The sequence below is a fragment of the Rhamphochromis longiceps genome, linkage group LG14 (genome assembly GCF_057381845.1).
Source record: "Rhamphochromis longiceps isolate RC_006_pf linkage group LG14, R_longiceps_female_GT1.1, whole genome shotgun sequence".
Taxonomy (NCBI): Eukaryota; Metazoa; Chordata; class Actinopteri; order Cichliformes; family Cichlidae; genus Rhamphochromis; species Rhamphochromis longiceps.
This window is the reverse complement of record NC_140570.1, coordinates 40,263,632-40,280,504: the sequence shown is the minus strand read 5'-3', so window position 1 is coordinate 40,280,504 and position 16,873 is coordinate 40,263,632. Positions and strand designations below refer to the sequence as shown.

General features: G+C 46.2%; 1 protein-coding gene across 3 annotated transcripts in view; it reads right to left on the bottom strand.

Annotated features, from left to right (window-relative positions):
- Positions 1-16,873, bottom strand: part of LOC146654754 (fibroblast growth factor 12-like) — a 57,289-nt gene that overhangs the window by 13,366 nt on the left and 27,050 nt on the right. For 2 of the 3 annotated variants that reach the window (XM_085379612.1, XM_085379611.1), the window contains exons 2-3: positions 3,177-3,287; positions 292-395 (exon numbers count right to left, since the gene is read on the bottom strand). In XM_085379612.1, the coding sequence (XP_085235738.1) occupies positions 292-395; positions 3,177-3,287 (215 nt within the window). Of the gene's footprint in view, positions 1-291; positions 396-3,176; positions 3,288-7,538; positions 7,790-16,873 lie in introns of those variants that run through there. The other variant, XM_085379613.1, reaches the window with a different exon arrangement.

Sequence of the window (16,873 nt, the reverse complement as noted above, 5' to 3'; positions counted from 1 at the left end):
TGGATCGGTCAGATAATGAAATAAGATCTGAAATCAGATCTTGTGGGGATTAAAACTGAGAGAAGTGTTTTCACTTCAGTGAGAAACTTTATCTCAGTGTCACCCTTGAGCAAAGCAGTAACACCTGATTACCTCACAAACAGTAGTTGACTATCAGTGTTTTCAGCAACGAGACGTTTTAATAGTTAAAATGATTGTTGGGGACACGTCAGGAGCTCCTGGCTTTACCTGCTCCAAACCTTTAACGAAACAAGCTCAAGAAGGACATGAGGATGAGGCAGATGTTCTTACAGATGTGTAGAGGAATCCCTCGGCGTTCATGGCCACGTACAGCGCGGCCTTCACTCCCTGGATGGCCACGACCCTCAAACCTACTGGGATCAGGTTAAACAGAGCTGGAGGGCGAGAGACATAGACAGAGAGAGAGAGTTAGGTAGTGAGAGGCAGAAGTAGATTAATACAAAACGTCACAGAGAGCACAGAAGACGGACGGAGCTACCAGGAAGTCTGCCGCAGTTAGCAAGCTCTTATTGTGAAACCTCGAGTTGAGTCATTTGGCGTTTTGAAAGCAGATGTGACGATCGAGCGGCGGAGATGAACGAGGAACTAAGATACTGCACTAAACTCCCCTCTTAACGACCATGATTTCAAACGTTGATGACCTGGCTCTCTTCCTCTCCTTACTCCTGCAGGTTTCTTCCTGTTAAAAGGGAGCTTTTCCTTCCCACTGTCGCCAAAGTGCTTCCTCATAGGAGGTCATATGATTGTTGGGTTTTCCTCTGTATGTATTGTAGGGTTTACATTACAGTATGAAGCACCTTGAGGAGACTGTTGTGTAAATAAAACTCAATTCGAGACCTCCCAGAATATTTTTGTTCTATGAATATGTGCACGTATATATCAGACGGAGCAGAAACGTTTAACACTGCAGGATGATGTGAAAATGGTGATTGCTGGAATAATTCATCAATGGTGGGTTAGCCACGAGGCCCCAGCGTCTCAGCCAGGCGGAGGTTGAGACCCGGACTCTGGACCGCTGCAGCAGCTCCATTCTTTCCTTTTTCAGCTGTTACATGCTAGCATGCTAACAGAGGCCTGTAGAGTCTCCTGGGGGGAATTTGCTGGGACATCCACTCCTGAGATGATGTCTTGAGTGTTTTCCACGTGTGGATACCGTCCTCCGCTGTGGAATAACGGACTTGAGATTCTTTGGCGATGGCCTTATCCCTGCGTGACCGATGGACATCAACTGATGCTTCTTTAAGCTCGTTGCTGATGCCTTTCCTCCTCTGCATTGTGTTAACACACAAACCTGCAAACTACAGAAACGTCTGCTTCTATCTGTTCTCACATTTGCAGTAAAAAGTGTCAGAAATGAAAATGTCACGAAGAGTCGCACAGAGCAGGTTTAAATTAATAAACCAGCAGTGATTCCTCCATCTCTGCTTTAAATCTTCTGCACCTGTGTAAATCAGACCCACTCAGCATTAAAAAATCCCATTACACCTCCTCAAACTGTGAATTCTTGTGCTTTTAGTCGATCTGTAACGGTGGTTAAAACCCGGCTCAGCCTGCTGATGTGCTTCCAGCTGATAAAGCGAGAGAAAAAGACTGAATAAAAGCAGAGAGAGAGCGAGAGGGGGGGTGATAGAGGGACGCAGTGATGAGAGGTGATTTAATCCTCGGGGACAGAGAGCTGCAGTGTGGGTGAGGATGAGGAGTAGGAGGAGGTGGAGGAGGAAGAGGCCTGTGGCAATGGCTGTGGTTAATCCTCCTTTATTTAACTCAGAGATGATCAGAGAGAAAGCGAGAGGGGGAGAGAGGGGAATCCAAAACATCTCCTCCTCCTCTTCTTGTCCTGTTTTTGCTTCTTTTTTCCAAACCAAAAGGATTTACAGGAAGCAGCAGAGGCTGTAATCCTGAGCTCATCCAGCCGAGAAACAAAGACCTGCAGCGGGAACGTGACCGAGTATCGACGATCAGAAGCTGCCTTCAGACTGCTCCACCTCGGATCACTCTGTTACAGACGCCAGATGCAGCTTCAGCTCTGTTTTCTGACGCAACCCCAAACGGGATTTGTGGAATTGAACCAACGACCTTTTGCTTGCCAAGTGAATGTGTTAAACATGACAACGTTGTAGGGGAGGTGCCTTTAGTGAGGGGAGGGTGGAGTGTGAGAGCGACAGATGGATTGGGGCGGAGTGACATCCCTACACTCACCTGTGGGGAGTGACTGAAAGAGCTGCAGGTGTAAGCTGTGGAAATGCATTTCCTTTGAAGCGCACTTAGTGACGGGGCTCAGAGCAGATCTGCTGGTCCTCCACATCGAATAGGCAAGACCGACCGGGAGGAGGACCGGGCAGACCCAGGACTCACTGGAGAGATTATATCTCAGCTGGCTGGGATCAAATCCCCCCGGATGAGCTGGAGGAGCTGGCTGGGGCAAAGGGGGTCCGGACTTCTCTGGTTAGACTTCATGACCCAAACCCAGGGAAGCAGCAGAAGATTGTTGGATTATGTTTATGTTCTGATTTAATGAGCTGTTGTGTTTGAGATCCTTCTTCTGTGTAATGTTTCACCTTTCTGAGCTGTTCTCTTGTTTGACATCGGATGATCCACGGTGCTTTTACACTTTGGCTGTGGCTCTTTCCATAAAAGTTGGAGGTAGCGACCACGACATCACACAGTAGTGAGTGTGAAACAACAAGCTCACTGAACCCTTCATAAAACTGACTCCTGACACCAAACTTTAGAAAATGACCTCATCTTTTTATTTAGCTTGACCCAAAACGAGCCCATAAACCCTCAGGATCGCCCCCTGGAGGCCATTAAAAAGAGTACAGGTGTGAGGCATTTTCTCTTCACTCTTCAGACAGAGAAGCCACGCCCATTTTTTATGTAGCGTGCGGTCTAGACCAGGGCTGCCCAATCCCAGTCCTCGAGAGCTACTATCCTGCAGCTTTTAGATGCATCCCTACTCCAACACAGCTGAATCAAATGGTTTGATTACCTCTTCAGCATGCCATCGTGTTTGGCAAAGGCCTGATAACAAGCCATTAATTTGATTCGGGTGTGTTGGAACAAGGATGCATCTAAAAGCTGCAGGACGGTAGCTCTCGAGGACCGGGATTGGGCACCCCTGGTCTAGACAAATACAGTTTTAATGTGGGACTCACTGTAGTCGCTGTTCTCGTCCTTGGTGCCGCTGATGGCTCCTTCGGGCTGCATCTGCAGGAAGAAGCCCTGCTCGCTGAAGAGGCGCGTCACGATGCCCTTCAGCTGCGGCTCTGAAACACAAAGACCGATGTGAGGTTCAGCACACACACACACACGCACACTGTACCTGACAGCAGGTTGTCAGGTAGCTTTGCTGAGTTTATCTCACTCATGTAAGCGTTTCTTCTTCTTCTCTACTTTCACATTTGAGAAGAAGAAGAAGAAGAAGAAACAAGCGTACATCCCAACATTTCCCGTCCAGCGTTCCTCACACAGACTCGACCGCAGAGAACTGTCACACCTGTGCAGTCAGCTTGCAAATCACGCTAGCTAGCATTAGCTGATAAATCCGCAGTTCACCCTTTGCTTGCATAAGACATATAACACTAACAGTGTGTCAGCCACTAGTTTAAGAACATGTTTAAACATGACCATCGGAAACCCTCCAATCTGTGTGGAGAGAGTCAGGAAGTTCCTGAAGCCCCAAATCAGTGACCTTTGCCCTCAGAGTTAGCAGATGGCTGCTGATGGGTTTCCAGCCTGGGCCACGTGAAGCTTAAGGGCACACAAACACACATGGTTCAAACCCCAGGGTGTCACATGTGCCCCAGAGACAAACCCTGAGGCCACGGCTCAGCACGCGAGTCCCTCCTGCTTGACTTTAACACCGAGCTGAAGGTCTGAGGACGTAAACACGGTAGAAGCTGAGCAGACGAAGTGATGCTCCAGATGACAATGTGGGCCAGAAGGACTCATCTCTGGCAGAAATAGACCAAAAAGACAGCGAGGCTAATGTGGAGCAGGCCGCTGTGCTACTTAACATCTGAAAGGACTGAAGACACACATACGTGTCCGGAAACGACAACAAGGTAAATCTTCACCTTTTAACAGAGCAGACGTGAGTGTGAGTGTGGAGGAGCTGACACACAGCAGGACCAACCGGCCCTGCAAAACACAACGACCTAAACAAAGACCTTTATTGGCTGCTGCTGCTCATTAAAGTCGTTTGGTTTTACTCTGATTACCCGTCAAACAGCTCACATGTATAAATCTACACTTCCTACATTTCATGCAGTCACAGTATTACAGGCCTTGTTTCACAGAGAGGAAGTGGATGCAAACAGCTTCCTGCTTTAAACGGATGATTTTCACATTGTTTGACGACAGCATCACTGACCCACTGCGTTGTGTGTCCTTATTATCCAATTCATCCTCACTCCCAGCCGGTCGCAGCTGATGGCCCCGCTCCTCCTTGAGCCTGGCTCTGCTGGAGGTTTCTTCCTGTTAAAAGTGGGTTTTTCTTTCCCACTATCGCCTTGCTCAAGTGCTCGCTCACAGGTTTACTTTCTGGTAAAAGCAATCTTTGTTATGAATTCAGAGAATAATAATAGCCTCCAACATGATCACTTTAAAGGATTTAAGGTGTCAAACAGAAATTAATATTAACTAAATACCAATAAGGACCTAAAGTTTATATTCAAGGAGCTAACTTATTTATTTCTGGTCATTTTTACGTTCATAAATACATTCAGTTGTTTTCCCACATATTTATGTCATCAGTGCATTTTAAAGGAAGGCCATAGAAGTCAGCTGGTTTACTTTAGAGGGCAGTGGCGTACCTCACGCTGTGTTTTGATGTTCAGAATCCAAAGTCAGCGTGCTGACGATTCAAACACCGACAGTCACGAAACATCTGCAAGGTGTAATCTCTAATTATAAGCACGGATCCAGGAGCTATATCTGTGAGTGTGTGTCACGCTGTGTGAAGACAAGCTGTGAGTTTTAACATCTGTGAGGCCGCGGGCGACAAAACACCTCGTCACACGCTGCTCCCCGAGCTCAGGCGTGATCAGACTGACAGCGCCTTTAAAACCCAACCTCGTCTTCCCGAGTCGCAGCGAAACGATAAACGCTGAACTAAGAACGCCGTCTGCTGCTGTGGGAGCTTTCTACACGAAGGAACCGTGACATCGATGAAAGAAAACCACCTGCTCATCTCTTACATATATTTATCGATGACCCGAGATGGTACGAAAGCCAACGTTTTCTAAATGTGCATTCCTTTTAAAGGCCACCAGGGGGCGACACCTGAAAGAAAAGACGAGGAAATAGCTCATGGACCTCATTACTGGTTTCCACACACCAACACAGTGATGGTGTAAATCAGGAGTGTCAAACATGAGGCTCGTGGGCCAGAATCTGCCCGACGATGACTCCAATCCGGCCCACTTTAAGTTTTGCAGTTTTCTCTCCACGCCACACCAAACTACAGGATATGCTCTGTGAATTAATGAAAACTTTACATTGTAAATGCATAATTACAGGACAGTCTGAGCGATGAGCTACCAGAACCTTCTCTGCAACTTTCCTACCTGTTTCAAGCCCACTACACATCACAGTTTTCCTTTTAGGACATTGCAGACTGAGAGGGCGAGCGGCTTGATTCTGGCCCTCAGGCCGCACTTTGCCCCTGTGTGTGGTCGATTCTGCACAAAAAGGTGGCGAAAAAGCCGAAGGAAAACCTGGAAGTGCTGCTGAAGGATACTGGAGGCACGCGGTCGTGTTTTGATTTGAACTTGAGCAAAGTTGGGGGTGAAATCTTTAGGGCTTCAAAAAGGCTTCATGCAGTAACAGATCTCATTAGCAGAGGACTCACTGAGGGCGAAACATCAAAGCAGGGCAAAGTGCTGACGTTGAGCTGAACGCCGACTTCACCAGCTGCAGAACAACTCATGAATAACTCGGCCTCTTCCTACCAGCTCCTTACTGGAGAACTTGAAGTCTGCAGACTCTGAAGGAGCTGATCAAGCACAAGTGCTGCGTAATAGTTTTAAGCTTTAAGAAGCTGTTTGTTGTATTGCCAAGAAAACAGGAGGCGGAGGCGACGGCGGGGAGTCGGCTAATGAGAGATGAGAGCTGCAGCTAGCTCATAAATGTGTAAACGCAGACATCTGTCCAGTTCTCCGACGCTCTGCTGCTGCTCTCCGAGAAGCTTTCTCTGGAGGGAACGCCGCTCGAGTTCAGGTCGACTTTTATCTCGTTATTCTGCAGGAGGACTAAAAAACATAAAGGTTTGCAGTTACTTCAAGAAAAGAAAAATGCCGTCTGGAATCACACCGTGGGGATCTGATGATGCAACGCTCATTACAAATGAAACAGAGAACATGGAAGAACCCACAGCAAACAGGGAGGTGAGTTTTCTTTATGCAATCCAGTATCATGATGAACCCACAGAACATACAACACCATGGAAACCTCAAATTAAAGCTGAGCTTCAACTTTCTGAGCTTTAAAAGGCTGAAACCGTCCTCGTCAAGGCAACCAATGAACTTCTTCAGTGTTGACGGACCCTCAACAGACACAGGTAAGGAAAGCCCTGAATCTGAATTTATCAAAGTGAACATAAGGATAAGCTTTATTTGTCAGTTGCAGTTGCTTGCAGCTGAAATGACAGACCTACAGACAATATACAAACTTACACTGGGGAGACAGGTCAGGCTAGAAAAAGGGATAGACAGTGAAATATGTAACATATGGGGGCAAAGTCAGGAGAAAAAAAAAGGGTTTCTGCCCATGATGACTTCCAACAAGTGAGTCATCATAAGGAGAAAGCACAGAAAACTCCATAGCACACAAAGAAGCACAGATATCATCACACTCTACGCCATGAAACACAGACAAGCAGCATACGGGCGGGGGTACGCCGATGTACACAGTGGTCGCGGACGCTGCAATTCCTCGCGCCTCCAGCTGAGCCACTGTCTCCATCGGGGGAGGGGGGGTAAGCACGGTTACCTGATCAGAACTGATTGATGTTCTGATCAGGTAACTGTGCAGCAACCAAGGTGTCTGTTTAGTGGTCGAGTGGGAGGAGCCAGACGTCTGAAAGCGACGTTAATAACTAGGGGGGAGGGGCTTCAAAATAACTGCCCGGATTTGTTCAAGTTGCCAAGTTGGGAGGTTTCCTTCCTCAAAGATTCCTGCGTCATTGACAGGAAATGTTCTTATATGGCGATCTCAGGTGCACAGAAGGCCTGCTCACCTGCTGTTAAAACCAGCCAGTCAGAGGAAAGCTGAGTTAAAGCTGCAGGTTGTTCACATTAAATTGGACCTGTGTTATTTCCTGTCATATATCTGCTACTTTACGAGCGACAGCCAATCAGAAAGACAAAGGATGCCCTGTGTAAGATAAAGAAGGATTATTTTGAATGGTGACTCGTGCTAAGCTCCTCTGATCAGCGTGGTCATGAACCTGTGTGAGAGCAGTGTTCCCGTCCCGCCGTAACACGGCAAACCTTTGCTCTCCGAATCGTTCCACCCACCTGGTTTCCGGCGTACTGGTCTTTTCTTTCCGCTGCAGAAGCGAACTTTGCTAAAGACGCTGAAGATGTGTCGCTCACACAGAGACCTCGGGTCTTTACTGGGACTTGAGCGTCGCTTGTTAGTGGCGACTTTGTCGCTGTTGGACTCGCGGGCCTGGCGCTTCTGTCTGATCAGGGAGCTGGCGATAGCCGCCGCCATATCTCTGAGAGGAGGACGAAGCCACAGAGGAACAAAATATCTGCTCCTGCTGTCCGAGTCTGAGGCTGACGACCCTTCAGTCCGAAACAGGTGACATGTCGCCTGACGGGCCTCGGAGGGACCGAGCCAAGATGAAAAATCTTCTCCCTTATGGCAGATCGTTGATTAAGAACCAAAACGTTAGAGATCCACTGTGTGGAACAGCTGATGCACAACGGTCACACGTACAGGCTTCAAAAGAAAAACACCAGAAGGATCCTGAAAATCCACAAAAGTGAAGAACCCGGAAGTCGTTTCACGTTCGTGCGATTCACCGCACAAAACCTGTGTGCACTCCGATGTTAGGAAACAGATATTCCTCTTAAACAGTTTAAATAGTTGATTTATGAGTATATGTTTACATGTTGAGGCTTCCTTTCTGACGACTAATCCAAAGAACGGTGATGAAGTCCCCGCACTCTTCAGCTGAGGGTTTGGAAATAGATCACAAATCCTGATGGAGCTCTGAAAGACGGAAACTTTAAATATCCAGAGAAGAAGAGAATACCTGTTCCCTAAATAACCCTACAGGTTCCCACACAAGTTAAGACGCAGCACTGGCCTGGAGACAATTATTAAAGGAATAAAGAAAAACTCTGAATGAACATTTGATGAGTGATTACGCCTCGATCGAGGAGCTCATCGTGTCTGCTGGGTAATTTATCACTTTAGGTCGCCTCCATCTTTCAGACGCTCCGATGGAAGCGCACATGGCAGCAGGGATTTTCTCGATTTACGCGCCACAAACAGAAGAATCAAAGAGCTTCACCGTGACGTTTCTTCACATCTCTGTGGAGCGAGAGGAAAGCATCTTCATCCACCCGCCTACATCAGCTCGTCAACAACTTCCCGACATGCAGAAAAAGAGGAACAAACCCGAGAAGTTCAGAATTATCCCAGAGAAGAGCCGATAAAGCCGCCGATTCCACGCGCATGCACTCCGCTCTGCTCTATTTTACTCTACTCTGTTCTCCTGCCTCATCCTCTCCTCCTCCTCCTCCTCTTCCTCGCAGGCTGAGAGCTGCTGAATGTGAAGAGAGAGGAGCGAGGAGAAAAGAGAGCAGCCGTCAGCGAGAGATCGAGGAGAGAGAGAGAGATGGAGAGAGGAGAGGTGGAGGTGTGGAAGAAGCTCCTAAAAATATTCCGCCTGATGTTTCATGTTGCTCCCACATCAGACCACTCCATCTTCACTGCAGCATCCCGACGCACACGAGCGCGTTACACGCCGCAGGACGACTGGTTACTACAGAACAACATCAGCATCGAGGCGCCCCGCTGTCGGAGTCGTGCATGTTAGAGAAAAAAATCCTTTCGTTTCACTTTAATCTTCAAACCAGATCATCACAAATTACAGCCAACCGCTGGCTTCTGCACTGTGCGCAAACATTTTGTTTGTTTGGACCCAAAAGTGACCAGATCTGGACACGTGCGTGGTTAGAAGACCTCATTTAGGCTCTGATCAATTTTAAAATGAGGATTTTCTGCTTTTGTTTTGAAAATATATCTACAGGAAAGGCAAAAGCAGCTGGCGATAAAAAACCTCGGAATCCTGCAAACAACACGGCGCTGTCTGATACCACAATCTTTTGCAGCACAATCCGCGCACAAACATGTTCTGGAGAGCATCAGCATGAAAACAACTTCAAAAGCTACATTTTCACTGACCTAATTGAAAAATAAAACAACTGAATTTTAGGATTTTGGGGTTGTTTTTGTAGCAGGACACAGTTTGAGAAAATTCAAAAACTATAATTATTACAGAATTATTAGCAACAAGCACACTTCTCTAGAAAATTGCCACATAGTCCTCATCATTTTGAACATTAATAAAAAATTCCTCTCTGCATGTGACCCATTCACTCAGCAAAGCAGTGGGCAGCCACCAATCTAGCGCCCAGGGAGCAGTGTGTGGGGACAATACCTCGCTCAGGGGTACCTCAGGGTAGCCGTTCAATGGATTCGAACCCCCGACCTTCCGATCATATCCGACCAATCTACCTACTGAGCTATCCCTGCCTCTACGAAGCAGCTTAGTGTCACTTTGAGAAGGAAAGTCTGTTGCAAGAGGCGGCTCTCCCACAGGGCTGCTCCATTATGGCAAAAATCCACACTTAAGGAAACTGAGGCATACTGAGTGTCTTGATGCTCAATCATCCAGGTAAGGAGATCCCAAAAGGTTGAGTCTGTTCATCTGGAGGTTTCAGTGGCGTTTCATCATCATCAGGTGACGTCTGCAGTCTCAGCGGACTGCAGGTTTCAACCTTATAAACAGGACATTTGGACAATGACTGAAACCAGCCAATGGGCTGGGAGGTCACTTTCTTTATCATTAATATGCAAATTGACATCAATGGTCATGAGTCCCATTCACAGAGAGTTGGGGAATGGCTGCAATCACAGCATGTAAGATGGGGACAGATGGACCCTTAGGCCCCCTCCTCGATTCAGAGATGGTCTTTCCCTTTTCACGTAAATGGCCTCCTTGACTCCGCCCTCAAACCAGCGTTCCTCCCTGTCCAGGATGTTACATCCTCATCACTGAAAGAGTGTCCACTGGCCTGTAGGTGTAAATAGACTGCAGAGTAGCTCTTCTGTGTTGGTCCACCCACATTGAGTTTGTTTGGTTGTGTATCGAGGAGGTTGGGGTGGATGGATGGGTGCAGGAAACAGAAATGTTCAGACAAATCCTGATCTTTTCCTCATCTGATCATATTCCTGATGAAACCAGATATTTACATTTATATTACTACATAGCAGACGGCTTATTTAACAGTGATTTGTGGCCCATCTCTTGCTGCTGTGGGTTTTATTGTGGAGCAGAAGCCCTGAGGAGATTCTGATTTATTCACGGAGGGAGCAGATAAACGCGGTGCAGTAAAAGTCTTCACTTTTTCCATGAAGCATGTAGTTTAAAACAACGGAAACAAGGTGCATGTTAAATTGTCGAGCTCTGCAACCTCTCAGTTTCTGCTCTGAAGCGTCTCTGCTGTGCCGCGCTCACACTTCCTGTCAGAGGCTGTGAAGTCAACTGCAGGGTTACATAAAGGCATCTTTATTCCCGCTGCATCTCTACAGCGGCAGCACACACGGCTCACGAACACGTCGCCGGGGCTGAATAACCGTGAGATCTGCTCCAAGTCAGGAAACGCTCTCTGAGCCCGCAGGCAACGACGTGATCTGACACTCAGCCCACCGTCCTGTCGTTCTGCGCTCAGAGCAGAAATGATTCACTCATCGCTTCACATCTGATCACGCTGTGAATGCTGGAAAGCTGCAGCCTCAGGTGGGGAGACAAACCCAGAGAAAACTGATCCCAGCTCTGTGCACACGGCTGAGTCTGAGCTTCATTATGAAAGAGATAAATCTACAACAAGTATTTCAAATATGGATTAAAATACAGCTTTTTTCTAGATTCGTTAAATGATTCTTTGGCATAAGATTTCCACTGAAGCCTCTTTATTTCAGACCTCTTACTACTAATGCTTCTACAACTGTTTGTTAATACAATTAACCTCTCAGCAGTCGTGCTATTGGTCAGATAATGTCATTAAAACGGCTCCAACAGCACAAACACAGTCCAGAGGTGCAGTTCAGGTGCTAGCAGACCGCTAGCAGCTACAGCCGCCTGTGTCACCAATGGATCTATTAATGCAAACTTTAAACCTTAATACAATTTAAACAGGTGAGTTATTAATAAATTGTCCTACGAAGGAAGAAATGATTTATAGAGACCAAAATAGTTTTTCTGTCAGGCTGTAAACGCGCTTATTTCTGCTGTTGGACATTTCATCGTGGGAGTCTTTTTGGACTGACTCTGGAGCCCCCTGTGGACATTAGAGGGACTGCACCTGTGTGTTGGCTTCATTTGCTGTCATATTTCTGGCATCCAGTAGCTGTTAATAGCTGCATGTTTGTGTTTTAATTACCGTGTTTATATTCTTTCCTTGTTGTTTCTGCATTGATGTGTAAATGGAAAATAATACAGATCCATATTTTTATTCTGGTACTCCAAGGCATAGCTTTACATTACATTACAGTTTCTTTAAGCCCTCCCGATAAGTGAGCTTTCATCTGATTGACCAGCTCTGTAAGCCTACCGAGGGGCATGTATAGGCCCAGTGTTACCAGTAATCAGTCCAAACCGAGAACTCAGAGCATCTGTGGTGACCACAAGATCTTATTATTATGGGGGTGGGCACTTATGCTAAAACACTGGTAACCTTTGCTTCCTTTGTGACTGACCTAATATTACGGCGTACTGAGCTGCTGCAGCTATTCTCCTGTTAAATCTGCTGATTAAAGCAAATTTTGGGGGTTTTAGGATCTGGTTCTGATCCAGATCATCTCATTTTTCTTTCTGAAGAGTGAAATCCTGCAGAGAAGTGTGAAACACTTTCAGCAAACAGGTCATTTCAGCGCCGTTAAAGACGAAGGCTCCACCTCTCTTTGGTTTGTCTCTGGACCTGAGGCTGAGGCGTCCAGCAGGATCCATGGCTCACGCACCGAAGTGAAACTGAATGGGATTAACTTCGTCACTAACCGGGTGCGCACGTGTCAGTGAACGCACCATCATGCTGAATGTAGGCCTACACTCTCGCAGAAAAAAAAAAACAGGTCAGCGTCTTTAATTACTGTCGTGTATTTGCGTCCTCGTACCTGCTCAGTGGGACTGAGGGAGGAGAAACGTCTCCGTCGCTCACTCTGATTATCAGATCCTGACGCTGCCAGTTATCCTGCCCAGATCAGGTCAACAATGTCTGACTCACTCGACGTTAAAAGAATCGTGTAGTTATTAACTTACTGCTTTCCGATACTTGTAGAAACAAATGAAAATGCTTATTTGAGAGGAGATGTGCAAGACTCATGTCTACCTCTAAATCTCTTAACCCAGTTCTCTGACACTGAAGCTTGAGGTCTGTGGGCTAAATCCAGCTCTTCACAAGTTTTAGTCTAGCACATCGCACATCTCCTTGTAGCTCCTCCATTCCTTAAAAGCCCACGTTCTATTGATTGGTGAACACGTGGAAGCCTGCCAAGAGTACGGAAAAATCATAGTAAAGAAAACGGTGGAGGCCAACTCCAAGGCAACCACGCAAGCGTGGAAGATAAAGATACGAAGCACCGTCCCCGGCAGTGTTCTCCATAGACCTGAAGCTCATCGTCAAAAGCAGAGACGCACATAGATTCAGGAGTGGAGTGACCGTCAGTCACATCCTGTACGTGGACGACTTCTGTACGCCACGATAGAGCGAGGCATCGACTCAGCGATCCACATAATCAGGATCTGCTGTGAGGACATCAGGATGTCATTCGGACTGTAAGAGCGACACGTGCTGAGAAGCTGAACGGCAGGAATAAGATCCAAGCCATCAATATGTACGTCCCCCAGACACCCAGCTGGGATAAGAAGGTGGTCACAGGAGGAAGTTACCGATTTCTATGTATGTGGCCATTGGAGGAACTGCAGCTTTAAGCTTAACCGAACCCCTTTCTTCTTCTTTTTATACACTTTTAGTACTTTGTGTCATTTCTATAATTGATGTCAGGAGAGATGAGTTTAATTCGGGTTTTGTTTGGTCTACATCGACTCTGCAGCCTGCATCAGGGACTTAACAAGACGACTGTCAAACTATTAGCTTGCTAATGTTGATATTTATCCTCCACCTCCAACTGTTCACTGTAGACAAACACCTGTACGACATCACTGACCTGTCCTGATGGTCGCAGGTTCGATATCTGCTGAATAATGTAAGTGTGATAGGTTCATACCTGGGAGAGTCCAGGACCGAAGGACAGGAAATCCACTGTGGCAGCACCACAATCGATCCCACGGCTCATTAACACCCAGCAGGTGTGTGTGTGTGTGTGTGTGTGTGTGTGTGTGTGTGTGTGTGTGTGTGTGTGTGTGTGTGTGTGTGTGTGTGTGTGTGTGTGTGTGTGTGTGTGTGTGTGTGTATACAGTTCAGGTATGTTTCCTGATCAATAGACAGACTGCCTCATCAGAGGGCAGGAGAATGTCAGCAGGGCAACAACAGCAACACCATTAAACTGCAAGAGAACACAGTACACACAGTACACACACAGTACACACACAGTACACACAGTACACACAGTACACACACAGTACACACACAGTACTTGCAGTACACACTACAAACTCAGTACACAGGTTGCTCATGATATGAAAGAACCTCTCAGACTGAATATATGTATTTAATACTGCATTTGTCTTCTGCCCAACACAGTGTGTTAACCACAGAGTCTGGCTGAGCGGTGACTCACAGCAAAAGCTGGTTTAAACCCACTGAGCTGCAAAGCTCTGCTCTCACTGTTATCCTGTAATAAAGAGGTTAGACTGACCGAACATAAATAACTGAAATAGGGACCAACAATGATTAAACACTGTGGTATGAATGTGTTGTTCTAAACAGAAAGGTGAGAATGTGGAACAGGTAAACTCGATAAGGACACAGCAGGAAAAGAAGGAGGAGAGAGATAGTGTGAGGCACAGGTGAACTTAATCAAGGATCGACCCTGTAAACTGAGGAAGTAAGACATGAGATAAATTATTAGGCTCTAAAAGAAACAAAAGGTGAGGGAAAGTAAGGCACAGGTGAACTTAATCAAAACAATAAGCACTGTGAGAAAAGGAGGGAAAGCAGGAAAAAATCAGAGAGTGAACACAGGAAACACGAGAAACCAGGAACAAGGAAGATGTGCAAAGCGAGATCAAAAGACCGCGACGATGAACCAGGACAGCTCTGGGATTTACTTGCAGGAAGACAGTAAGTATGAGACGGGAGGTGTTTTCAAAAATAACCTGGAAAAAATCTATTCCAGGTCCATCAGAGACACATTCAGCCCAAAACTGAGGAAAGACTCCAACAAACAGCGGCGTGGGCGGCACAGAGGACGGCCGCTGGATGTTCAAAATGTTAACAGCAGCACGTATTGTTCCTCCGTCTATTGTTTCACGCCGAGCGTGCACACAGCGATATATTTTTAAAAATCTGCCGTTTCTCCTGCCGATGACTCACCGCTCATAACAAACACAAGCTCAGAAAGCCGGCCCGCCATCACAGAGATGATCCAAGAAGCGGGATTCAGACGACTTTATAGGACGGCGTGAATGACACGTGCAGAACAGTGCGAGCAGCTCAGAGGTGCAGTCAGACTGGACTCTGCATCTACAACAACATGAATCTGATTGATTAAAAACAGCAGCACTTCATATGTGATGTGCTTTACATAACAGTGAGGGCATCAGGTGGAGAGCTTTTATGTAACACGTGTAATTTATTGATTTCGACTTGATTTAAATGGATAATAGAAATGATGTGTGAAGAGCTGCAAAAGTGTTTACTTGGTCATTCCACGGGAACGCAGAAAGAAAGGAATTTTTCCCTCTGTGAAAAGCAGGAAAAGGGTTGTTTTTTTTATATGGACACTGATTCGTTTTAAGTGTTATGTAATATAAATTTGATAACGTTTGAATATTTCTGTCTCAGTAAACGGGCTCTGTTCACTGGACAGATGCTGCCATCTGCTGGAGGTCAGGTCAACTGCAGGTTTGAGTCTGTGGGGAGGAATCAGTTTCATAAAGTTTTTTGAATCTGTTTTCTTCTTGTTTTGGATTTTAATGTTTGGATATAAAGTTGATGTTTGTATTTTTCCACTTTTACCTTAAACCTACAAAGAAACATTAAAGTAACTTTTTCCTGATCTGGAAAAGGCCGTAAACACTTGGATTGTGTAAGAGATTATGCTTTTTACATATACATATATAAATATAAAATATTTTAATGAGGTGGAGTTAGTGTGACGCCGTATCGAGGCTTGAATGATCACATGCATGGCTAAATGCCCGGTGGGCCGATGGTGATTTTTCGTTTTTATGGGCCGATGATACATATTGGCCAGATGCTGGTCGATGTGTAAAAATAACTCAGTTGTTTGGTGGTGGCTGTGGCGGAGCTTCCACTGAGGCCAGCAGGTGGATGAGGGAAGGGGAGGCAGGAGGAGGAGAGACCCGAGGCGGCCGCCGGTCCGAGTGTCAGGTGAACTGAACTTCAGGTAAGAAGTTATGACCTGCAGTCTGTCTGGGTCAGATATAAACCAAGTTTAGGTGGAGTTTATTTTTGTTACCATCAGTTACAATAACTCGTACTGCGTGCTAGCTAGCATGACGGAGTTTCTATACAGCTGGGTGCTATGATGTTACTGATAGTGAACTTTATTTAATTCATAAGGTCAGTTAGTAGAGTTGCCAACCGTCCCGTAAAAAGACGGAATCGTCTCGTATTCAGAGAAAATATTACGTGTTTCGTGTTGAGCTGAGAAGAGATGCAGTTTGTCCTGAACTTCAGCTACAATGGAACAAAGACAGAGCTGAAGTTATTCTGTGTTTACGCTGCACAGCTGCCTCTTCTTCTCTCATTCTCTCCCCCTCCCTCTCCTGTTGCTACTTCAATCATGAAACTGATCAGTGATCAGCTGATCGGCTTTTCTCTCTTGTTTGTTGATCGCCCACTTTGCGCCAGAAAGAGAAAACTAGCAGATGTCGCGCTAAACAACAGCAGCACGTTTAAGCTTGATCAGCTGTTGTTAGAATTTATTTAATATTAATTTCTAGTATCAGCTGATGTTTGCTGGAGCCACAGCTGTAAAGCTGCTGGTCATGATGGTTTGGATATGTGGTGAGAGGGAAACATGAAGATGAAACCAGGAGATGTCCTTACTGAATCATCAGAGCTGTGATGGAGAAACAGGTTTACCTTTTAGGTGACATGAATGAGTTGAAGTGAAGTTATGAACTGTTTCTGAGAGACAAATAACATCCCGCGGCCTGGTGGATCTGAAGAGGTTCACATCCACCCGTGACTTTACTCCTGAATAAACACCACAGAAGAAGAACTGAACAGCCAAAGCTCAAGCTGACACGGCTGCTTCTTATTCGCTGTCAGCGAGGTGTCGTCACAAACTGAATTCTGGACGTGTTGCTTGCAGCCAACGTTATGATTTAACTTTTGAAGCACTGGCCAATCAAACCACATTATGTAAATACTGCGAGAGAGCACGGTGGCTGTACAGGTGGGAA